Raw genomic sequence first — 26,709 nt, 5'->3', positions numbered from 1 at the left:
ATCTGGCGATCTGTGTGAAGAAAAACTGTCATATCAAACCTCGCATATTTCTTGATATTTTCGTCCAACATTATTGTTTTCCCCTAGGATTTTGGAACGACTATGACCGAAACCTTGACGTTATTGAATCTGAAGCCGACCCAAATATTCAGCATACATCACCTTACATTACTGTAATCTTTGGGTCTGTTTTATCAATAATACTTTGTATGATGCTCATCGTTCTTTTACTGGTATATAAAAAGGGCATCCCAAATAGGAAGGTACATGGCAAGTAAGTACTTAATAGTCAGTTATGATATCGAGAGTTTATATTTTCGCATATAATCACAAATCTCTAATATCTCAAAACGAAATTAGCCTTATGTTTGAATGTCAGTAATATGAATTGATAAGTACGAAAATTAAGGGTATAGCTAATCTATTGATGATTGTTTGCACTTCCAGTCTGTGAATAAGTCATGACATATGTGTCAGTCTCAAGACGCCTCAGAAATATGGTTGCAATATATGAAAAATTAGTCATACGTATAGATGTCTTGTCTTCATGTTACTGAAGTATGATGATAATTCCAAATAATCTTGCCGAAGTTGACATCTATTTGGAAAGAAATGTTAATAAAAGAACAGATATTACTTAATTTTGATTCTAAACGTTTGTTTACGTATAGTTCTTACATGCACTTCGATGTTTGTTTTGTTCTCTCCTCAATCAAAGGACTACTGCCCTACATGATTCAGAATCTGTCGATGAGATGGTAATCAGCAGCCGAGGAACTATACAGCGAGAGCTGACAGCAAGTACTGACAATAGCTACGAAGACAGAGTTCAAACTGGTTCTGAAAAGGGTGTTGGCGCTCATACCAAAAATAATAATGTACAAAATAATTGTAGAAATAGTTCTTTAACTGTCATAACTAATCCAGAACATACTACCCTTGCACAAAGCATTCAAGAAAAGGATGAGATGTCATCAACATCTTTAACTTCAAAAGACAGCCTCATCAACGAACAGCAACATCGCATTGTACAAGATGGTATTAAAGCTATCAATGTCAATATTTGTGGCGATAAGACAACGGCAAATGGTGCACGCGCTTTCCTTGATACAGGAACGTTTGAAAAAAAGCCTGATGATAATTTTGATTTTAAAATGGCTGCAGAGATTGATTCCAATGCATGTAACATATCCCATGCTAAAACAGGTGTATCACTTCTTGTCCAAGAAGATGCAGTAGAAGTTGGGACTAAGCAACTTATTGAAATTCAAGTATCCCGAAAGTATTCCCTTTTAATCTTCAATTTGATGATCCAAATAGCGGCTTTCCCCTAACTCCAGTAGTTAACTGCCTTGCTCCTGGCAGGAAAAAGTTCGCAAATCCTGTTATATTGAAAATTCCTCACAGGGGAGTTCTGGACAGAGACTCCGAATGGAAGGTTTTGTATAGTCACTCCCTGTTGGATGCCAAAATGTCGTGGAAATGCTTGGAAAAGCCTAAGGACAAAGAACACAACAACGTCGTCAGTGATTTCTATTTTACACTGGATGAGGGATACGTCTACATTGTCACCAGTCATTTTACCACCTACACCTGCATCCAATGCAACAAGAAGATATCTCTAAATCTACAGTTAATAATCTACGGGCGATACGAACAGCGACCAGAAGACAAACAGGAAGTCTACTTCTCAACCTACTTCTGTGATACCATCAAAGATAACAAAAGAGCTATCGACGAAAGTGAAGGAAGATATGCAAGTCACTCACAGTTCTACTCTTTGAGACCAAAATCATCGACAAAGTCATGGATTGTAAGGATCGTAGAACGTCCGGGGTGGAACTGGGAGCTGGATAAAATGTTTACTTATGAACAGGTAAATAACAATAGAAATGCATATTTTCCCTGGCTAAATTGCAATTCACAAAATATACCACACATTATTTTACATCTACCATCGAGAATAATAGAATTTCGCGCGCCTTACGAAAGCCATAGGGAACGCCCGTTCCTTAACACGTACGGCTTCGAGACGTCCAACCCCTGCGCGTGCGTTCTGTGCGTACGCGTTTAGTGCACACACACACACACACACACACACACACACACACACACATACACACACTATTCACGTACACTTGCAGAAGCGCGTCCGAGATAGCATTCCACATTTGCGCTATAAATCGGAAGAAAAATTGTAGACAGCACGAAAACGATCACTACTCTGACAATTTCACGGATGTAAGATGTATAATAATAAGGTTATCACGAAAATACCGGAAAGGATAAACTCGGACATTGGCGCTGCGCATCGCCCGACATGTCCTCATGCATCCTTTGCAGTTTGTTTTAATAACCTCATACAGGTCTTTCAGGTTTTAACATAACATTTTTCAAGTGATATGGGTTGGCAAAATTTACAGTAATGTATTGAAGGTGGAATCATACAGGTCTATCAGATTGACCGTTTATACTTGTATGTTCATCACACACATTTTCTTCTAAAGTACGCACAAAATGTGTTGATAAGCCAGACATTAAAGTTGCCGACTCATTTAATCACTAGTTAGGCCGCATTCAAAAAAATGGTGAGGGGGGGGGGGGGCTGGAGGAATTCAGGGGGGGATTCGAAATTTTTGGGGTAGTCGAGGGGGGGGACTTGAAAGTTTTGCTCTGCCTATAGGGGGGGGGACCTGAAAATATTTTGACTCCCAACATTTTGATGTCGTCCAATGGTTCTAATGTTAGTAATAATTAAACAAAATCTAGAACCGTTTTGTCATATTTTATGTCTTTAAATCTCAAAAAAGTCTAAAAATGTATGAATGCCATTAAATTTTCGTAGAACAAGTTGGCCTTGTAATGGGGCAGGAGCTACAACTGTTGATAATTTTTCAATATTTCTATGCAATGTATCAAACACAGTTTCTTGGTGTCTCTCTACAGCATGCTGCTGAAAAACACAATATTCAGTTTGTCAACAAAGCCCGTTTGTCTAAATATTGGTGATAATTGAATGATGCAAATGCTCGGTACACGTAGGCTGTGTTGGCAAGCTGAATACTGGATAGCTCAACATTCTGTAGGGAGTAGAACAAGAACACAATTGTATAAACTGAACAAAATATTGTCAAAATAAAAAGTTAGTACAACTACTGCCCTGCTACTACATACTGGCAGTGACAGTGATACATGTAGCTCTGACTCTGATGTAGTTTAAGAAGAGTTTCGGTCATAGGACACTCAATTGACAGTGAAACATACATCTACTTGTACACAAGATCCAGCCAGAGAGCACCGCATAGAAGACTAGGGGACTAACAGTTACCATGGATATTTGAATTCTGGCATATGAGAACAATCAAATATTAGAGAGAAAAGATGGGGTCACCGTACTTGATCTTATACAAATGTACGATGAAAAGTCAGTTTTTCTAAAATCACTTAAAATCAATATATAAAACCATTCATTTCAAGTTCATGCAGTGAATGAAATTTTCACATCTCATTGTACCAATAACACAAAAGTAAAACTTTGAACAGTAAAGACTCTAATTTAAATGGAAAAATGTGTGACTAAATGGAATCTTTTATTTTTTATCAAATTTGCCATTATTACACCCAAAATTTCTGAGATTAAAACATTAATTTCATGGAATATTTTAACCTTCCAGTATTGTCAATTTTGTAAAACATTTTATAAGTGGCATCTAAGTTGTACATATGTCTTGTACTTTTGAAAAAAAAATTCTCGGTAGGTCACTGTGCTCATTTTTTCACAATTTGGTTAAAACGTAGCTAGGAATACACAAATTTCATACTCTCTCATGATTGTCATTTTGTGTGCTTTTCAGCTGGTGCCATTGAACTGGCCACAGTTGGATAAACTCAAGTCGGCTTAGACTGAGAAATCCAAAAAGTTCACTGATGCATTTAAAAATGAATCAATTTAAGAACTTGCCCTAGGTATATGGCTCTACAACCTGCTGATAAGAGGTAGTGTTGAACATTTGCGTGCAGAACGACACATTACATGTTTTTTTTTACTCTGCGTGCATTCCTAATTAATATGCGGCTATATGGTAATTTGGGGGGGGACTTGAAAATTTTTGAGGGTATCGAGGGGGGGGGACTTGAAAAAATTTTGAGGGTATTGAGGGGGGGGATCTGAAAAAAAATAAGATTTCAATCGCGATTCCTCCAGCCCCCCTCACCATTTTTTTTGAACGCGGCCTTAGAAAAACATGAAAGTGTCTTGGGTCTACAAAAGAGGTATCTTTAAGTTGCAAAACATACCAGGGTTATATGGACTTGGCAGAGACGGAACACATATTGCCAGAACACAGGGTGCCAGTTTATGACCTCTTTCACGTAACCAGAAATGCCATTGACTGCGCTCGCGCGCGCGCGCACCACACACACACACACACACACACACACACACCACACACACACACACAACACCACACAAACTCACAAACACTAAATAAAGGAGTCGGCAACGTTAATGTCGGGCTTATCAACAAATTCTGTGTATACTTTAGAGGAATCATGTGATGAACATGCATGTCAGAAAGGTCAACCTGAAAGACCTGTATGATTCCACTGTCGATACGTTACTGTAAATTTTGTAAACCCCTTTCAGTAGACAGATTGTTATGTTATGATAAATATTGCTCTATCAAGAACAGTATGCATTACTTTGCAAGGTGTTACACAAAAAAAAATGGTTGTACGCGACACAGAAAAGTAAAAATGTTGCAAAAATAATTTGCATATATGCACATGCACGCGTATGCATATATGCACTGACAAATTTAGAACAATGTATCAGGTTCATTAAATTGCATCTTTTTAATTCTAGGACGTGACAGTTGTTGAAAAATGCTTTAAATTTGTCATGCCAGCTTTTGCACACAAATTTTACGTGGTGGCTATCGGGTCAGGTGCCGAGAACTTGATAACCACCACGTCTATGAATATTCAGCGTGGACAAGGGCGATAAAACTTCAAAGAATGTGTCGGCAAAGAAAAGAAAGAAGATTTTTAAAGATTAAATTTGGATTTTCGCAAAATCCAATATGGTGGAAAAACCACGTGACCGATCCAAATGCCTTTTGCAAACTTTAAAGTGCTAACTCTAAGAATGACAAGGGTAAAATTTCAGTCCAATTGGTTCGTCTGGAGAAGAATTTCAAATATTAAATAATAATTTTTAGCAAAATTCAATATGGCAGCCAAATCACGTAACCGATCCAAATTCCTTTGCAAACTTGAAAGAAATCACACTAAGAATGACATGAGTAAAATTTCAGCTCAATCGGTGTGTAAGTTCTGGAGAAGACGGTCGAACGCAAACTTCTCAAACTTGCAGTGCTAATAGCTGTTGATTAATACTCGTGTACCTGACCCTTCAAATTTTGATCTGCCACGTGACCGGGCGGCCATAATGGATTTTCCAAAATCCTAAAAATGGCTTTTCCTGATGACCAAGGGTCTAAGTCAATTTGGCCTAAGGTCTTACGAATTTGCAAATAAAATCGCATGCGGTTACGTGACTTTAGCCGACATTTTGGATTTTCGAAAAATAGCATTTTTATCTTTAAAAATCTTCTCCTCAATAACCAATGCACCGATTTGACTGAAATTTTACATGTTTTATCTTAAGTGTGATCTCTTTCAAGTTTGAAAAAGGCATTTGGATCAGTCATGTGATTTGGCCGCTATATTGAATTTGCAAAAATCCTAATTTAATTTTTAACAATCTTCTTCTCCAGAACTAACACACCAATTGAGCTGAAATTTCACTCATGTCATTCTTAGTGTGATTTCTTTCAAGTTTGCAAAGAAATTTGGATCGGTTACGTGATTTGGCTGCCATATTGAATTTTGCTAAAAATTATTATTTAATATTTGAAATTCTTCTCCAGACGAACCAATTGGACTGAAATTTTACCCTTGTCATTCTTAGAGTTAGCACTTTAAAGTTTGCAAAAGGCATTTGGATCGGTTACGTGGTTTGTCCGCCATATTTGATTTTGCGAAACTTCCAAATTTAATCTTTAAAAGTTTTCTTCTCCAGAACCAAGACACTGATTGAACTGACATTTTACTCATGTCATTATTAAAGTGACCCCTTTCCAGTTTGCGAAAAGCCGTTGGATAGGTCACGTGGTTTGGCGGCCATATAGGTTTTGCAAAAAAACTACGATTATCGGCGAAACCTACAATACCATGAAAAGATGTTCATATTTGTTTTTTACAAGAACCGAAAGGTCATTTGAAACTCAAATTTTGCTTATACATCCATCATTGCAAGCACCTGAAACCAGGGCAACTGCTTGGGCACCGCCAACGCTGCTTGCAGCTTTAATTTTCATTGTCTTCCGTCAAACACCGCTATATTAGTAGATTTAAAAACATAAACTATTCACGTCGAACGTCGATGGGCGCGTTTGAATACGTACATTTTGGTATGAAGTGTTTCACCGTACGTTGTGAAAAAAAAATTCACAGGCTGCAACAGTGTGTCGCTTGGCGCCGGATGCGTACCACGAGGCAGACAGTGTGCGCGACCATCAAAATTACCACTACAGGTCAATATACTGGTATGCAAAAAAAAACACAATCTGCATCGCTCCAATGTCTCAAATTCTTAGAAGTATATGTTTTTATTAAATTTCGAAACATCGATTTCGAAATAAGATGAAACGAATATGTTATATAAGCTTGAGCCACAGTCACCTGTGGTCTATGCCGCTTTGCATCTATTCGCCCATAGGCATGTGTACATATGCCTGAGAAGAACTACTTCTTAGGCATATGTACACACATCTATAGGATGCATGGACGCAAAGCGGAATAGACCACAGGTGACTTTGCTTGAACTGTGATCCCGACGTACTCAACCAGCCAACGTTACCTTTACGAGTATTTGAGAGCGACCGAAGAAAAATGTACAGTTCTCTTCTGCGTCAGTATTGGCTAGCAACATAACTTAGACACTGACATCTTAATAAGAAAGCACCATGAATATAAGCAGTAATACAAGCGACATCACCAATAACAGATTCTCTAAAAGAACAAAGCAGTACAACATCTATCACACACGCCAAACTGTTCTTGCAGGAAATCATGATGGACACAGTTTATCGTCACTGTAAGGACGATTCACATACTCCACCGTTTGCGAAGTTTAAGGTTGTCCCTAAGTCACAAAAAATGTCAGAATACATTGAAGCCTTCTTTGAAATTGTCCAAATGAAGAGTTCCGGTAAAGTGTATGAGAAGACGAAGATGACCGCATCTTTGGATTTTCGCTTTGACAAGGTAAACGTTTTCAAATAGATTTCTTCATCTTCAGAATCTTTCATTCTACTCAAACTTTTGTGTCGGTAATTTTGTTAATTCCTTAATTAGTCTAAAGACAATATTAAGTCTGTATCTAGAAAGAAAGAGTACTTTTTTTGCACGCTGTAAAAGAATATAAAGACCAAAAGTCACATCTAGTTGAACTTGAGAGGCGTTTTCATTTGTAAGTCATGCATTTACACCACAGGATTGGCAACGGTAATGCGTAGATGAACAACTAGGTCAAATAAATCATGTCATAATGAAAAAAGCCAGAAGCAGAATTTCAATCATAGTAAATAGAAAAGAATAAATATATTTTTTTACGATGTTATTTACATTGCATACTTTTGATTGCGCACTATGAACCTACTACGATTGTAAGTGTCTGATAACGTAGCTTCAAGGCGGTTATAATTGACAATTAAATTCGGTTTCGCTTTTTCTCATCAGGGGAATCATGTCGAGTCAAACGAGAAAAATGTAGACGAGGATACATTTGATGACCCAAATGGTAAATATGAGTAAAGCGTCTGTTTTGTATGCGTAATATATATATATATATATATATATATATATATATATATATATATATATATATATATATATATATATATATATATATTAATTTAGCGTCTGTTGCCAGAACTGGCACAGGGCACCAGAACACCTCTTTTTAGTCCCATGGACGTAGTCTGGGGAAACTAGTAGTTTTGGTCTTGTCCGTCCGCCTGCCGTATGTCCGTGCGTGTGTCCAAGCATTTCTCAGACATGTGAGATTGATTTCTTTCTAAGTTGGTAAGAGAACATTGACCCATGTCATACATATGCACATCGATTTGTTTCACGATACATTCAATATGGTCGCATGGTGGCCATGTTGTAATGATATTTCATATTTTGAGCCATAAGTGAGACATGTGAACTTGTCCAAACAAACACGTTTGTATCGAAACATTCAAATGAGGTAAAAAATGCCAACTCTGTCAAAATGCTACAACTCAGACTCCAAGCAAGATTGCATTGATATAGGGTACACAGGTACCTTGCACAAACTATATGCAAATTTATCGTCCCACAAATGCATGGCTACTTTTTGTTTACCTCTGCTGTAAGCGATGCAGAGCTTAAATGTAGCAATGTTTTCTGTATATATTAACAGCAAGTTATTGAATGCTCCTTGTACTCTGGTCGTAATTTTAAAAACAACTTTCATACATGATTGTATGTGGCACGTTGAACTATCTAATTCCACTGAGGTTTTTAATTTGTATTGCTGTCACCACCATCGCTATTGCTATTGGCCATCAATACGCTATTCTGATATCACTTGTTCAATTCAAAAGTTGAACCATGACTGTACTACATACTCATTTTTGGCCGTTCAGTATCGCCATTCTGTGTCGCAATTTATTAACAGGGCTCTCTCCTCTTCGAGGCATTGTAGTCAAAGTAACAATTATCAAGTTGGTACTGTGTCATCGATGATGACTTCTAAGCTAAGCTTAAAATTTAATATTAAGCCCTTCACATTTTTAGCTAAACTTTGACATATTTAGCATCTGTTGCCCGAACTGGTTCAACATATTAATTTACAGAATATATTTTACTGTTCAATATTTATTTGATGAATAGATGCAAGATACCAAGGAGGCATGGGAGACTTGCAAGGCCACGGGAGACGTCGTGCCACGCAGCCCTGTCAAAAAGATTAGACACGTCACTTGCACTTGCACTTGCACACCACTTCTTGGTCTTCTGGCCAGAGGTCCATATGTCTTTCTTTCATGAATATGACTTTGTTTGTGTACCGTCTATTTACTGTCTGTCTTGTGCTGTTTTGTGTCTATGTTTAAAACTATTGTCTTACGAATTCTGACAATTTATTTGGAGTATGGATTGGTATGATTGCGATTATTTTGCAAGCTTGTCTGGGTGTAGGGCTTTGCCAAGAAGCACACAGGATGGGAGCTACGAGGCCTTTTGGTCGTGCTGCAGCTTCTCTTGTTAAAGAGCATACCGTGCACTGTTAGTAGGTGACAAAAGGCCCAGCCAAGATCCTTGGGACAAATGATGGGACTTCCTGCAAGAAGGCCCTCAGAAAAAAAAACAATTGCTATATCTACTGGCTGCCAGCTAGTGATGGAACCAAGATGTGCTTTGAGCTTGGCTAGAGCAAGGCATTCCTCAGCAAAGAAGGAAAAGATATCCCCTAAAAACCCCTCTGTGTCCTAGAAACCCCTAGAACTGTGAGACCGTGCACATGGCTGAGAAGTGTTTCAAGCCGGGCCAAGCTAAACCTCCTAGCTATAATTCTAGTCGAGAAAGGGTACTATTCCTTTTTACCAATAGAAGGACACGCAAATATCGTTACTAAAACCACAAATAGTTAGGACAACCCAAAATTCGACAACCTTGCATAGGGACATTACGTTGTGACACAGAAACCACTCGCATATAACCTCCTATGACCATTTAGACCCTGGAGCGCGATTCTTCTCTCGCATCCCAGTCCTAAGGTCTCATTAATCTTGTGGTCATACTTGAGGCACCTGCTTGGTTTCTTTTAAATTAATAAGACGTACGGCATTAGGCATTGTCACCAACATCAGCAGTATCGTCATCAACAGAAAGATCAGCACCGTCATCATCAGTAGCTTTCGATGTGACTTGTCTTGATCGTATGTGATGTCAGAGAGAGAGAGAGAGAGAGAGAGAGAGAGAGAGAGAGAGAGAGAGAGAGAGAGAGAGAGAGAGATCATCCCTAGCTGCTGTATTAGTGGCTCGTCTTGATCGTATTTGTTGTCAGAGAGAGAAAAAATCAATGGTGTCCTCTATGTCGGTGCCTATGTGTGGAGGCAGAAAACCTTAAATTTGTTAGCTCAACCGTGATGTTTTCTTTTCAGAGACTTGTCACATGGCCATATGCTATATAACAGTTGCTTGAACGGGAGGGTGGGGGCACTGAGTTGCAATAGTTTATGAGCAGGGTCCAGCATAGACTGTGAAACCTTATAGACATTTGAAGGTGCTGGCATGAAACCTTATAGACATTTGTAGGGTGCTTGCATGAACATAAGAAAAATAAACGTCATACGTTTTTTTCCCTCAGGTAACTCACAACCCTCAAAACAAACGGCTTGTGAACCTCTACTGAGATGCCTTCAGGGAAAAGGATATCCTGGTATATTATACCTTTGGCAGGCTTCTAATGCATCACTGGCCTAAAAGCCATACCAAAAATGTTGTCTTGATAAACCAGGTTTAAGGCCTTCCCATGGTTCTTTTTTATAGTTTGCTCTCTCAACGCCCTTGACATCTTTGATGTCTGAGAGAGCCATATTGTGTGGATCCACAGAAGGTGTCTTCAGTGTCTATCTATATGTAGACATAAAATATGTGATTTCTTCATCCCACAAAAATTGTGGGACGTATTTGATGTCCAGTAAGACGATTCACTTGAAACTAAGTGTGCTGATATCGACCCCTGTTGTGCCCCATTTCAGGCCTTTAAACTGAACTTGCCCAGTCTCACTACAAAATAGCTCAACAAGAAAATCCTCATTCACAAATCTAATGGCAACACTAACCTGGAGTTTATTCATTGCTTTGAGCAAAGCGTACACCAGTAATTGATCAAACTCGGTTTCGGTGTCAGCTTGATGCAATCAATAAGAAGTGTCCCAATAGTGATGAACGACAATTTGTCAGTCATTTCTTTCTTAGCAATCAGCAGGTCGAGGTTGGTTGAACCTGCTGGTTTCAGATCCCTCTGCATCATAGAACAGATTGGCTTTGCCATTAGCACTGTAACTAGAACACCAGTCGCCGCTGTTGAGAATGGGCCTTAGCTCAATGTTCGGATTCATAATTGTATTGTCTTCAACCAGTTTCAGGTGAAGGTGTATTTAGGTGAGAAGGAGGCAAACATCTGGTCTAGATTTTTGTAGGTATGTTTGAAGTTCCTGCTTATCACAGCTTAAATATATCGAGATGTTAGGGATAATTTGCGGTTGTGTTGGCGCCTCACATCATCCACGGGGGTACCAAGAATGTCCAGCAGAGTGGTTGTGACATTTTAAAGCACAAACTTTTGACGTATGCTGTCGAAGCTGAAGGCAAAAGAGGTTGAGTCTCCAGTCATCTGCCTAGTTCTGACTGAGTCAGCGACATCTGACAGGTCTGTCAAAGCGGTGTGATGTCTTTGCTGCTGGACAGCGACAAGAGTGAGGACGAATGTCTAGCTGGAATGCCTGTATTGCAAGACGAAACCTCCATTGTTGTTTTTTCTGCGTTCTCAGTGGCCTTCCCATGCTGACATCTCTTATGTCCTCAAAGCTCGATGATCAAGGGCGACACCACTGGCTAGCGAAAGACTGGTTAGCAGCTTGGCATTGGTGACAGCAATGACATTGGACCTTGTATGCATGAAGGTTTACACCCGGAAAAATGGAGGGTAATGCAACATGCTGACCATTATTGATGTGCTCAGCAGGATTGTATAGGCTGTGCCTATCAATACAAAGACAGGCAAGGTCACTCTTTTGGCATAATAAGGCAGAGCGGCCAGGAGCCCAGAAAGCTGCAGACAGAAAAAGGGTGTGAATTCACAAGCAGAAAGATGCCAGACAGGCTGGCAGCAGAAGATATCCACTGGTTTCACTTGCACAACGATGAGAAAGCAAATGTTGTCGTTGGCTTCAACAAGACCTTGAAAGGCCTAATATGGAATTCCTTCATCCACAAAAACATGCACACCTGAAAGTGACAGCCTTGAACAACTACATAGCCTTCCAAGCCCAGTATGGGTAAGAGTTCACTGCTAGATCGGCAATCAAAGCTCATCTTCCCTTGGGGAAAAGTGCGTCTTTCGAAGTATGGGGGGAATATTCGCCAAAATGTACCTGGACAGAAGAGATATTCACCGTCTACAGAGTCCTTCTTGCCTTGAGCCCTCCCCTCTGTACAAAATCGCCGACCTGCAGGGTAAAGATTGCTTGGCATATTTTATGTGGATGAGCTGCATAAGGTGACAGTTTGCAACGACGACGTCTCTAGGGTCGAAAAGGTGCTCAAGACAAAGAAAGTGAAGGGCAAAAAGTTCTTCCTTATCAAGTGGAAGGACTAGCAGAACAGCTTTAACTCATTGGAGCAAAAACAAAATGGTCATTTCACTGGATTGAAAAACCAGCATGCAGCACTCACAAGAACGGGTCCTCAGCCCTGTGTGATCTTGTAAGGGTACCTAAGTCTGAAGACTGGCTTGCTGTGTTCCTGCTCATATAGCTTGTCAAGCTGCCACTTCATTTCTTTCTTGTCCAGCTCCATCCTGTTTTTATGATGCTCTCATTTTCTTTTTGCTCTGAGTGAAGAAAGCACGAGCATTCCAATATTTTCTCTAAACTGGTTGCTGATGCTGGTGTATTGGGTCAGGACCAACACACTGAGGCAGTTGTGCCGGGCACTGAATCTCAACTTGACTAGCTCGTAATTCTGCTTCTTTACATCTTTTTATACAGCAAAGTCATCTCATGGAGCATAGCCAACAATCTCACTCAATCACACCTTTGCAGGGGATCGGGAGGATGATGACATCATCATCTGTGAAGAGGAACCTCTTGTCGCAGGTTTTATTGTTCAGGAAAGTAAGGCACAAGAAAACAATGTATTCAAACTTCTAACCTCAGGGCCCATCAACAGGCTCATCCAGCACTCTGTCTTGCCACAGCAGGTAGACTCTGTACATGTTGAACGGTATCTCTACCCACAAACTGTCGTCCATCTCTCTTCCGTCCTCTGCAAGCTGTGGGCACCTATATTTAAAAGAGGAGACCGCTAACACAATTTTGTTCCAATGAAACCTTCATGTCGGCTTGCACATAGAATTGCTCCAGCAGCCTGTTGTCGCGATCTGCTGTGGCAGTGTTTTTTTCGCAGTATTTCAAGCTGTAGCCTGTCATTTGTGTCCCTCATTCTCAGGTCTTTGATATGGAACATTTCATGCTTGAAGCTACTCAAGTGTTTCTCTAAGAAATTGATCTCACGAAGAAGAGGTCCTGTTGTTTGACGCCCATCTGCGAAGTATCAGAGGGCCTCTGCTCTTTGTGCTGGGGGTTATTTCCTAGGCATAGACTTTGTTCAAAATCCCGTGGATGGCCACACTAACACTTTCAAGGCATGGATTCCTGACACTAGTACAGAAATTTGTGAGAAATTTGCGAGAAATGGACATTTTCTCGCTTTTTGCGAGAAGTTAGCGAGAATACATACTTTCTCGCAATAACTTAGCTTGAATTTAATTTTCTCGTAATCAGCTGGCTAGAACTGTTTTTTCTCGCTCAGTATCTGCGAGAAACTTAATTCTCGCAATCAATCAGTGAGAAATTTGTTTTCTTGCTCTGCATCTGTGAGAAATTGTATTCTTCTGTGTAAGTATTTCACAAAAAAATTCACAATTTCTCGCAGATGCAAAGCCAGAAAATATGGTTCTCGCTGATTGATTGCAAGAATTCGCAGATGCATGCGAGAAAGCACATTTCTCGCAGCTTGATTGCGAGAAAGTATGTACTCTAGCTTACTTCTCGCAATACAGCGAGAAAGTGTCCATTTCTCGCAAATTTCTCGCAAATTTCTGTACTGGTGTGAAAAGCTTGCTGTCTAGCCGGGCTTGCACCTGTGCCTTTGTTGACAGAATGAGCAGCCCTTTCATACTTCGGCGAGGGATGTTGACATTCTCATTGATGATGGTGTTACTTTCTAAGAAGGGGATCATGCGAAAATGATGAACATGCTCGTACAAGAAGCTCTTGCTGCTGTTATAGTAGCCAGCAATGTCTCGGGCCAAGCCCTTATTTTTGATCGTTTTGTACTCCATCTGGATATTCATCAGTGTGTACCCCAATCAGTAGGGTCCTCAGAGACTATCAGTTGAGTGGCCGGCGCCATGGTGATTTCCCTCTCAATGTGGCTGCCAAGTGCACCTGAGGTAAATGGTGCCATGGTCGCTTGTGAGCGGATGTCAGAGCTTGATGGCATACTTCCTCTGACAATTATCATACAGGCAATTATCATCATTTCTTGGACGTTGACATCACCAGCACTGATTCTCAGCTTTCTCGGGTTCAGTGTATGCATACCATAAAGGGTCATATTCTTTCACGCTTTTTCATATGTGTAAAGATCTCTGTCTGTCTTGATCATGTGGTATTGTACCAAATGGAGCAAGATCTTACCTTCTAGTCTTAGGACCAGAGGGCTGACTATGGTTTGGTCATATTCTGCACCATGCCAAGGTTTGAGTGGGCTTTTATTTCCTGGCCATGGTCAAACACTAGGTCAAAAGAATCGGGCATGAACTTTGACACCAGATTCCAATTCTGGGCAATGGATGTACAATGTCTCACCTGGCTATGGTTAGCTGGAATTGTGAGTGACCATATGGTGAGTCCTTGCTGCTTTTGTTTCTTGCGGAATCATGTGGCTATACACATAGTTAAGCTTTTGCCCATACACATTTTGACATAGTAGCTATCTGGTTCAGGCTCCAAGAACCGGATAACCACCACCACTATGAATATTAAGCGTGAACGACGGCGATAAAACATCAAAGAATGCGTCGGTTCAGGTTGGCAGGAACGCAAACAAATTATCTCCACTTAATCCCAAATCCTATACTTGGCTCTTCTAAGTATTTCTCTGCACTCCCACCTGGTCAGTCCACAACAATTGGATTTTCGATAGTTTGAGAACGGTGACACCTAACGATATGTCCATTCTCCGTTGAGTTGAAACAACTACTAGCAAACTATTAAAAGTGCAGGTTATGTTGTAAAATACCCAAGTCACCATTTTTGGTAGATAATGAAAAGAAATGAATTCCAACACACGGTAATTTTGAGTATTTATGCTCCACAGCCCTCAAACCACCGCCATACATGAACGTACTCGCATATGTCCGTAGGCTCTAAGCTGACGTTGTATGCACTGTGGTATGCATTATACGTCAGCTACAAGTGTTAAGCTTGTGATCGTGTCAATCGGTACGACGGTACGACATGTATCAATGGTCCAGTCCAAGTTACTTGAATGACTACAAAACTGACGTTTTTTTTCTGTAGTTATGGACAACAGTCTGACATTCACAGGAACAGAACATTCCAGTCAATGGGACATAACACTGAAACAAAAATTGACTGACTTCACCTGTTTGCAAGCGCTGGTGTTCCTTGGGTCAAGGATCCGCTTTGCCAGTACCCTGACCACCGGCTAAAAAGTGCTTTCTGGTTGGAAATGTGCTTCATAGAAAACCATACACTCAGGCATACTTTCGGACCACAGTGACAAGCAGCTGCTCACAGAAATATGGCAGAGAGTAGCGCGCCCAGCCAGCAGGCGGCCGGAAGACCCTGATTCGGCTCTTATCAAGAAATCTTTGCATAGGCACCCAAGGTCCAGATGGGAAAGAGGTTTTGCCCACCTCTGGAGAGGTAACGTGTATACAGAGGAAGAGTAGCCAACAGTCAACCTGCAAAAATACACTAAAAGATGTATAGGCAGGATAGCTGGTTACCCTGACAGTTTCAAGCTCAACTAGAATCTGTACCCAGTGATCCCAGCAATAGACTAGATAAGGGAGCCACCTGTGGGTGATCTCAAGCCAATGCTGACCGGCTCAAAATCTACTTGACCTGGACAGAAAGTTCGTCACCCACCCAAGAGACATATTCCAGAACAATATCCTTGCCCAAAGGAACTCAAAGGAGGCAAAGGTCAGCCCTCACATCCAGTACAAGCCCAGTAGTTAAACTTTACTGTTTGGTGCCCCACGCTCAGTTGTGGCTTAACTTTCCAAGACAACTAGTTTTGCATCCACAGTGTTCCATCAGTTCAAATCTTTCTCCGTTTTCATGTGCAGTTCACCACCAGACGCATTTTTCATGAGGTGGGCGTTGCACTGCCTTATGATGGTGCTTGCAAGGTTCGGAACAACCCTATGACAAGGTAAGTTACGAAACCCGCTGCTGGGAGTTCAGCATCAGTGAAAATATACACGTATGTCACCCACAGAGGCCCCTTGCAGAGCAAAGGCATAAAGTTCAATTGCCAAGATTTTTCGTCCGTCCTGACAGCAATTATATCTACACCAAGGACATCTTTAGTAGGAAACACAAACATACGAGGCTGGAAAGCAAGAGAGCCCACTACTATTTCTTCATAAATGATATGGTAGAAGGACAGCACAATTTGTTTGTCCTGGTGGATGGTGGCGGGATGCAGGTAGCAGATTGACGCACGCAGGCACAGCCAGATTAAAAGAAAACATCGAGGCCTGTATTTACTGTTTTCTAGGGGCCCAAGCAAGCATCATGAGCACTATTGTTGGCAGAACTGGAGGCGTAGAACAGGTGCAGGAAGAGTTGAATGTTTTCCTTCGAGATGAGATCGCCAACCCGAACAAAATCGCCAGCTTCCGAAGGTGGGAAGAAACGATTGACACCACCAAAGTGAAGCCTGACGTGATAGTTTTGCTGACTCTGCTGCTGGTGGCAAGCAAGATGCTGATAATCACAGGAAGTGTCACAAGGTACAACAATGAGCTTCAGTTCGCCACTACCGAAATGACCTTTTGGCTACAATGACAGCGTCAATGCCGAAGCAAAGAAAACATGACCTAAACGATGGAAGGGTCTACTGCCAAGACAGATAGGCTCGTAGGAAATGAGCTTCCAGCAAGGGGAAGCCCCTCTGTCACACCAACCCTTTGTGCCATCGCCCATTGCAAAATTCAAGACATAAAACATGTGTGAACTCTTGTTTCTGAACTCGTTTATCAAACTATTTATATGACTTATTTTCTCAATATATCATATGACACAATCGAAATTCTTCCTCTCATTTATTGCACGTTTCACTGCCAAATTTACTACTTAGTATTTTACTCTTTAAAGAATATTTTACAATCATGGTTGACACTGCTATTTTCCTGCTGGGGAGAATTTAGGTAATATATTACCATTATTAATAGTACAGCGTCTTACTGAGGCGGCGCTGGAAGTTATCCCCAAAATGCACCGCACCATAATCTGTGCATGACTGTTTATTTTGTCACTTTACGGTCAGACACTGTGGCAAGCACATCACTCGGCGTCAAATTCAAAGGCGTGATTTGAGACACTAGAAATGAATGCATCCACATCTTAATCGTGTACAAATGGATTTCTTACAGACACCTGGGTTACTTCCTCCCTTAAATAAAAGGATGACTAACAGTGGGTGATTAACGCATTGACACGATGGTTCATATCCACATGTGGTCCTGTTCCTTTTTTTCAACATTTCATTTGATTTTCAATATTGTACACGCTGCAGTTTTGAAAAAAACAGTCCATTTAGTCTAAGTTAAAGGACGAAGTCTGAAATTTATTTTGTTGTTTTTTCTTTTCTTGACCAGAGTTGAAGTTTTCAGTTTCATTCGCGAAGTCAACCTCATATGTTACACAGCCACCGCCGTAGTTGTGGTTTTAGTGTAACTGCAACCATGGAGGTAGTCTTTCTTTCTACCTCCATGACCCAACTATGGCGGTGCCTGCAATATGTTCGTATTATCCTTGGAATGGCGGGGACATTCGACCAACGTTTTCCACCATGTGACCTACCAGTACTTGTTTACAAGATTCTGGAGATGAGGACTATTTTCTCCTCCATTAACAATTTGCTTTTTTCTACTTGAGGATCTTATTCCCTTATGCGTATTTCAGCAGTGGTATCATAACGGACAGAAATCCGTTACGCTATCAAACATTTGTTCTCATTGAGCTACTGCAGTAGTGCAATGTCATCAGTTTTCAAATAAAAATAGCTCGCTGATGTATGGAAACTTATGTAGAAGCGATTATTCTCGTTTGCTTATAGAACGTGTATACACGTTGATAATTTAAAAATATTATTTGTAAATATTATTTGTAAAGTCATTTTCGACAGATTGCATCTTACCATGATCTTACTCACGTCTTTGCAGTTGCCAGAAATACACATCCTCGTGTTCCCAAAGTCTGGCGTGCGACTAAGAAGGGTGTTGGTAAATATGTTTGCCTGGATCACAGCACGGACTGTGGTCAGAGAAAAAAGGAGGTCTCTAAGACCCCATTGCGTACAAAAACTAAGAAATTGCTTGCTTCTGTTCGTAAAGAAATCGTTTAGATACATTCTATAGTGTCTGACCGCACTGATCTGATCAGTCCCTTTTCAGCAATATGCTACATAATTCTCTACATATACGATTCGGTAAGAGGACGTCTGCCGAGGAAACCCAAAACTTGGCCATAACATCGTGTTTTGTTTTTCTTTTTTTCTGATATTCATGATTAAAAATATTGCTCGCTAATATATGTTTTTGCATTATCTCAAAGTATCTCATGCTGTATGAACATTTTGATCATGCCGGTGTTTGTTCGAAGTGTAATTTACTAGTATTTTGGACCAGGTTTCCCCACTTACGAACTCCAGATTTTCTCAACGCGTAACATCTTTACGAATATTTTTTTGTCTTGACAGACAGAACTCAGTACATAATATTATTGCCTTATATTATGAATTGAAGGTTGAAACTCGTAAACGCAACCACCAATTCCAGCACTAGGTCACCAACAAATATGTATGACAGCCAAGAGTCGGTAAAAATCAAACAGACACAAACGCAATAAATTAAGATTTGAATGGTCAGATCCACTCAAAATTGACATTGCAAGGATACATTGTGATCAGTGAACGTTACTCTGGCAGTCCAGTTGCCAATCAGTTAATAACTTGTTTTGAACGCTTTCATTGTCAGCATGGAAAATCTTCGACAATCTGAGCGTGCAAAGAATTATTTCACTTGATGTTTCTTGAATTCACTTACCATTATAACTGGACTTATTGCTGTTGCTGTTGCCTTTGTTTTGTTGAAAACATAAACATTCCTACTTCAAAGGGTGTCTCCGGTACCATGATGATGGAACCGAGTATGAAGAGGACATACTTTTAAATTACATGTGTATACTGGATTGGAAGGAGGTACAGCCAATATCAGCACCAGTACAGACAACTTTTTTGTCTGCACTGAAATTTGAAGCACATATGAAGGGTAGTACGAGCCTTTTCTGGATCTGTAGCTCCGGAGAAAATACCTAAAGTACAGTTGGCTCTGCTTAATGATGACATTTGTAAAATTTAAGTAACAAAACCCGGATTTCAAGTATCTACATATGTGCCTAGACATTTTGTTTTTGCTTTAGTAACAAAACGTGGGAAGTGGCTGAAAGATGACCCATCAAATAGATACTGTGTTCCATCTCCTTCATTGTAAATATTTTTTGTGTAGTTTTGATCATTTCTGCTACAGAGTTTGAAAGAAAAGTGGTATTCCTTTTTCAAAAATTTCAAGCTATACATTTCACAATAAATTTAAAATATTTATTTCATTAGGGTATTAAGTACAACAATAAATGTCATACAATATATTACAATTACTCGTGTCCTTCTTCATCATGTGTAACATCTTCACTGTCACCAAGTGACACTCTGAAAGGTCCGAACAGCAAAAATACCATCAGGTAAATGAGTAAATGAGTCTTTTATCGTTATTGGGCCCCTTACCAAAAATATTAAAAAGGACACCATTATCTTCTTTGATCAAAGTTTTCTAGAGCTTAAGAAAAAAAAAAGTAGAAATCATCATTGTCAAAAAATAGCATGAAAATCAAAATTGCACGAGGAAGGTTGGTAGTTCGTGTAAGGTCTTACACCAATCTTACATGCTGGTGTTATGGAAAAGGTGATTTACAACTAATCAGTATTTTGGATCCCTTCAAAAACGTTGCAAAAAAATAAAATCTACAAATGACTGTTTCCTCATATATTAATCTACTTATGAGAAGCATGCAGAATGAAACCTTTTTCCTTCAGCCTACGAACGTGCTGACATGAAAAACACATTTAGTATATTACAGGTAATGATATAATCATAATGATTAAAATTAATGCTAAATGTGTCAACAGACTGCTTGTGATTGTGTGTCTGGCTACATTTATCTAAGCTCTCGGGTTTCAATGGTGATGTTCTCCTATTCTCTCATGCTCTGATGGGGGCAACTCCACTGCTGTTCGATGAAATCGTGCCCTAAGTTACACAAAGATGGTTCCAAACAGTATACCTGTAAAATACAGAATAACAAAAAAAATAACATTTACCACTCTTAAATGGCCCAGTTTTTTCCTGCCAACCAACCTCTTCACATGACTAGCACGATCGTAGAAGAGCCAAAACCCCATGACGCAGCTATGTACTCACTCGCACATGATCGCTACACACAGCCAGACCTGTGTAAACATAACGTCCCGCATTTGTTTGCACAAGGCTGTCTTGAAGCAAATAATGAACGAAAATACAGCCCTGAAGTTCGTGAACGCTTGGGGTCGATTGCAAGTTTTGATAAAATCTGATACTTATTTTCCAATATGACCATTGCTGTCTTTAGAAGCCCAAAGACTTAAGAGGTAAACGGCCGGTAAAAAATACATACAACTTGACCGTCGGCTCGTTCATGCAACCAACCAAATTTAAAACAAGAAATACACATCCGTTTTGAATGAAAACTGTCCAGAAACATAACCCTGCTATGCTGGTGAACAAAAATCACAACTGATGTGAAAATTGGGTCATGTAACAGGGAATGTACTACTTACGGACACCTTGAAAAACTCCGAAAAACTTATGTGTTCCAGCGTGTTTACTCTTGCAGTGCTGTCATTTTGCCGCAGTGCGTTATGGGATAACTTCGGCCACCGCCTGTGTCTGACTATTGATATTCAGATAGCATTCCTTAAGAGATTTTGGCTTTGAAGCATCGCTTCCTATCACTTTACTTTACCAACCAGAGGTAGGATCCGTTAGGACAATATACCTAATCCATCATGTACCTTTGTCTTGAATTACAGACACATTTTTCGCCAAAAGTGCTTTTAATATATCCACGGGAAACCTCGCCTTTCCAAACCAGAGAAATTTCTACCCTCAACAGAGACTCTTCACATCATTTGAAACTATGCCTCTAACCCAAGTGTTATGCTGGCAGTATGTATCCACTGTCTATTATAGGTATAGTAATAAATTAGTCATCTATAGTATTAGATGACTTCGTCTCCAATCTGCTTTCTTAGACCTTGTCATATTCCAAACAGGGTTGAGCTCAGGGCCCTCCATCTTAGTGATCAGGGCCTCGAAGTCAGCATAGATCACAAAAGGGGCGGGGAGCTGCTTGTGGTGGTTCTTGAAGGCGAGCTTGTTTTGCCCTCTTCTGGCATCTCGACCCTCACAGCCGTCTTCCGACCCCTTGGCACTCAGGCTCATGGGCCTCCAACAGGTCCTGCCTTTTGTAGCTGCGGAGGCAGTGTATGCAGTTGTGTTTGTGCTCCTTGTGCTCTGTCAGTTCGTAAAGCAGCCAGGGGAGGTCTTTAATCCAGTTGTAGAAGAATTTCCAATCGACTCAATCAACAGCACATTGATCCGGGGCATTCCAGCAGGCTGCTTGCTGAGGTGAAGGACAACGACGTCTTCGTGTTGGCCAAATACATTTATGGCCAGGCCTCCTGTTACTCTACCTGACGGAATCAAAGGCCTCATCCAGGTTATCCTTGGTGGGGCACGTGGAGGTTCTGTCCATGTGATGCTTTGCAGGAAACAAAGCCAAGCGAAGCATCTAGCAGACACAGTTGTTATCATATTTTCCATGTTAATGATTGCGATGCCTTATTGTTTCTGAGTGCTGCTGGTAGCGGAATGTAGGTGCTACCTCTAAGGTGCTGGTATTGAGCGATGTCAAGCCATAAGATGGTAACTCTATCAACCACCCAGCCTGAGCACCTCTGTGTCTGCTTTTCCATTGTCTCCAGGAGAGTGTGGAAGATCTCGTCTAGCACCTAATCAATCTCACTGGACTGTAGGAGTACCTCTTGTCTATTGTTGAACACGGGCTCTGAGCGATCTTTGGCACCTTCTGGTTTGTATAGCCTTAAGTTGACCCTCAGTGCCAACTGTAACTTGAAGCCCTCCAGGTCCCGAAGTTCTCTGGTTGATCTGGGGTCATACACGATCCAAGAAGGCTCGGGGCTTAACTCCAAGATGATGCATTTCGGCAATATCCATCTGCCAGCTCCACAGGTAGTTCTTAACCGTATGAAATGTGCCGTGGAAGTTGAGATCCCGACCCTCAGGCACTTGATTTTCCATAAATATATGTATACACCACATCCTTAACTTTAAACCTTCACCACCAAACTCTTAATTGAGGTGAAATGTCTGTCACGTGGATAAACGTCGTTTTTATACCCTCTCCTGCAAACTCCCTCTCCTCTCGTCATTGATATCTATGCACCAACTTCTTAACTTTACGATTTATCCTCCAACTTTTTAATGAAGATTAAATGTCCGTCAAACGAGTAAATGTGCTTTTTATACCCCTGTCTCTATTTCCTCGCAAAGTCCCTCTGCTCTCGGTGCAGCAGCACTATAAACACATTTATTTTCCTCCACGTGCACCTCCCACAAAAGGGACAACTTATTTGTCACCCCTTCCAACAGACATAGCATAGCTTAGTGCACAGCCCCCTCTTAACCTTGAAGTTGTGAATGCTGCTGTATTCTCCATGCACTTGTGACCACAGAACTTAGCTTCAGCTACTGGCATGTGTTCTTGGTATTTTCATGTTTGCCTTACATCATTATACATAATGTCTAAAATGATTCTTCAGAAGGGCTAACGCACCGCAAGGGCTTTTGGAGTAGAGGGGCTTAATATTTAAATTTAAGCTAAACAGAGGTGTCTTTGTGACCTGTGCCAGTTCTGGCAACAGACGCTAGATATATTAAATTTTAGCTAAAATACAATTTAAAATTTTAGCTAAAATGTGGTGTTCTTGCAATGTATGCCAGAACCCCTGCGATGGCGCTGGGGGAAAGGAAGGGAATGTTATATTTAAAATCAAAGCTTAGAAAGGCCAAAGTGGTTTAAAACCCCCACTTTGTATACTACTTAGAAGCAGGAATTTCAGGAATATAAACATACATAATACGTCTCTTCGATGGATACCTTAAAGACCGAGCTACTTTCATTTGCTTCAAAAAATATCCTGTATCATGCCAAGGCACACCGTCTAAACATAGTAGAGGCAATTACATGCGTTTTTGAAGTACCTGCATTCTTCTACGCTTATACCCATCCAAATACATTTGTTTCTTAAGCAAAGCCAGGGCCACATAAAGCACGCTTCCTCTTCCTGATCATAAAAGCAACTGTGAAGTCGGCGACATCATATTTAATACATAAAGTCTAAACAAAGGTAGGAACTGGTTGATCTTCCCTTTTGGAAGATGAGAAAGTGGACTGCAAGGATATAATGCAATAGAGTGCGATAGCGCGATGCTACATAAGCCAAGCTGTCACTTCAAGCACATGCTTATTTCATCACAAAATGTCACAAACTTTAAAGGCATAATAGTTTTGTAATCAGTACCTGTTCAATGTAATTTATGACAATCTCGCTGTTATTCTTATTACAACACGACTTCCACCTCACTAGCGGTTGGTACACTTAAATCGAGTTCAACACAATACATGATGTCATCGCTCTTTCCGCAAAAGTGAAATAAATGGCTATATATTTTAGTAAATGTAGGTTTCTTTCTCTCCAAAACTTTAAAGAATATCATTTTAACTAAATAGTTAACATTCCATTCGATAGTGATGAAACGTAAGGCCGTACTTGGCTGAAATCGCTTTGGCCCTTTACCTGAATATCGGTCTGCATAACCCGTATCAGGAACGTAAAAATAAGTGATAATATGTGTCCGGGTATGCAACAACACAATTTGATTAATATCCGATGTAAACGTGGTGATGGGTCAGTCATTTTCGCTATCGTATTATGGTCTTTATATTTTTTGCGATGCTCCCAGGACAGCAGAAAAACACTATAATACGATGGCGTTAGAGACTGACCAATTCCTGCATTGGATTTTAATTAGATTCTAAACGTATTTAACTCATTTAATGCTATGTGGAGCAGAAGAGTTTTGCTATCTGATGACTAGAGAGCAACATATCAGTTTTTTTATTGTATTGTATTTCTTTTTACTCTTAGTTGTTGATAAAGATACGATAGCTGAAGTCGCTGGCAAGCTCGACGGCGAATGGAAAAGAGTAGTCAGAAGCCTCTTCAAGCCTGATGACGGTGATTTAATCATCAACAAGGTAGAAGATGAACAAACAAAATTTTATGAGAAGAAATACCATTCCCTACTTGGTTGGAGACAGTTTAAGGGTAGTGCCGCCACTTACATGGTGTTGCGAAAAGCTCTCAACGAAAACGGATTCTCTAGCATTGCCGAAATCATTGACAAAAAGGTCAAACAGTCTGAATTTGAAACAAAAGTTGAGTAATAAAGTAGAGCGCGACACTATAGTTAAAAAGCATTTATAGTCTGACAAGATTCTGTAAATGTGTTATGTAATATGAAATAGTCTTTAGCGTGTTTTGAATTTTGAGTACTTATTATGTCAATTTTTATAATAATAAACTGTGGAAATTTTGTTGTGACAATGGTTTCAATGTAGAGAAAACAAACTTATTAACTAAACTGTTAATGTGTTAACAAAAATATAATAAATGTTGATATTTTAGAGATATACACAGGAACCATTATTTTCCTTTGAAATATTTGTTAGTTCATCGCTCACCATGAGGGAAAATGCCAAGAGGGTTTGACCGGTTAAGAAGGGCTTGACTACGCAGTTTCTGCGTAGTGAAGCGTCATTACGTATTCATGGTGACCCCTGGCCAGCTGTCAATATCTTTGGGGGCTTTTGTCTTTTGGCTTGCTTTGCATATGCGTCGTTGGACACGACCTGCCAATCACCCAGGTAGTCAATTAAAATATTAATTGACTGTTTACCGACCCATTAACATTATCAAGCAGTATCAGTCATATTTTAATCACGTGGCCCGGGTGGGCACAACGTAGGAACGCGTGTATTTCTATGTGTACGTTTCACTTGTGGTGTTGTTTGTACCATCGTGCGTTTGAAGTCCTTGTTTCACCTACAGCATTACCTTCAAGGTGACAGGCTTACTATTAATGTTCAGTATCATTGCACGGAGTTCTGCCCACGGTGAAAACCACCTGTTTTGCCTAATAATTACTGCCCGTCCTGAATGTAGCCTATATATAGCTACAGTAATCAGTCAATATATAATACCCCGCGCCTTATACTTTTTATAGAAACTTGTAAATCATAGTCCGAGCCGTAAAATTTTGTGAACCCATGTAAAAACCTAAATCATTTATCAGTTTTGAAATATACTCCTAAAATGTAAGTTTGATTGTAAAATCGAGACCACAGTCAAGGGCTATGCAGACCGTCCATGTACGCACACACAGTGACAAGAAGGCGGCAAACACCTACTCACCAAGCACATCGAATCGGCGAAAAGAAGCATAAAAAGCTAGGCTTATCGCCAAAACAAACGCGCCAAGCGCTAACAAAAACCCATACCAAGCGGCCCTTTTCAGGGCCACCAAATACTCCAAAAAGAGCACTACCAAAAAACCCATAAAATTACATAGAACACACAAACAAAAATCGTACAAATAACAAATAACTGTTACACAACATTAAATACAAAATAAACAATCACCGTAACGTAACAGAAAAAAAGGCAGTGGAAATAAATCAGCTATTTCCAAAGAAAAGCCGACAGCAACATGAAATTCAACAACAACCTATCATCGCTCAAACTATGAAACTCCGTAAAATAGTACGAGGCAAAAGCCTTAAAATTAATTCGGACACCAACAAAACCAAACAGAATAAAACCACCTCAGGATTTCAACAAATAAAGTCGTAAAATATGACTACACTACGTCGAGAGACACAAACAATCGCAACAACACCAAAAGTCAAATTGGGCTCCACGAACAACAAATTACAAAACCTTGAAAGCTATCTGAAGCTGCTAAACTCGCACTTCTAGAGATACCCTTTCAAACAAGGAAACAAAACATGTCGCACGCTAAAAGAATCGCGAATAAACCAGCTTGCAAACAATAGACAAATTTCGGGAAAAAAAAACCCTTCGACAAGGGTCGGGTTTTCGTCATTGTCAACACAAACGATTACGTACTCGAATGCGAAAGGCAATTACGCAACACTCAGTATTATACACAACAAGCCAGAACAAACAGTAAACAAAGTAAACGAACTATTTATCAAAATGTACGAGAACAAGCACATCAACCAGGATACTTGTAAGTATCTTGATCAA

At 40.2% G+C, this 26,709-nt stretch overlaps 2 protein-coding genes across 2 annotated transcripts in view; both read left to right on the top strand.

Annotated features, from left to right (window-relative positions):
• LOC139130905 (uncharacterized) overlaps window positions 1–26,709 on the top strand; it is a 78,408-nt gene that overhangs the window by 32,095 nt on the left and 19,604 nt on the right. The window lies entirely within an intron of this gene.
• On the top strand, window positions 756–25,339 carry LOC139145116 (uncharacterized). Its single transcript, XM_070716112.1, has 5 exons — window positions 756–1,282; window positions 1,408–1,876; window positions 7,129–7,329; window positions 7,804–7,864; window positions 24,529–25,339. Exons 1-5 carry the CDS (start codon window positions 756–758, stop codon window positions 24,825–24,827), a joined length of 1,557 nt encoding a protein of 518 aa, XP_070572213.1. The 3' UTR covers window positions 24,828–25,339.

Source organism: Ptychodera flava, chromosome 1 (genome assembly GCF_041260155.1).
Source record: "Ptychodera flava strain L36383 chromosome 1, AS_Pfla_20210202, whole genome shotgun sequence".
Taxonomy (NCBI): Eukaryota; Metazoa; Hemichordata; class Enteropneusta; family Ptychoderidae; genus Ptychodera; species Ptychodera flava.
Note: the sequence above shows the minus strand (reverse complement) of the source record. Positions and strands in the feature narration are given on the sequence as shown.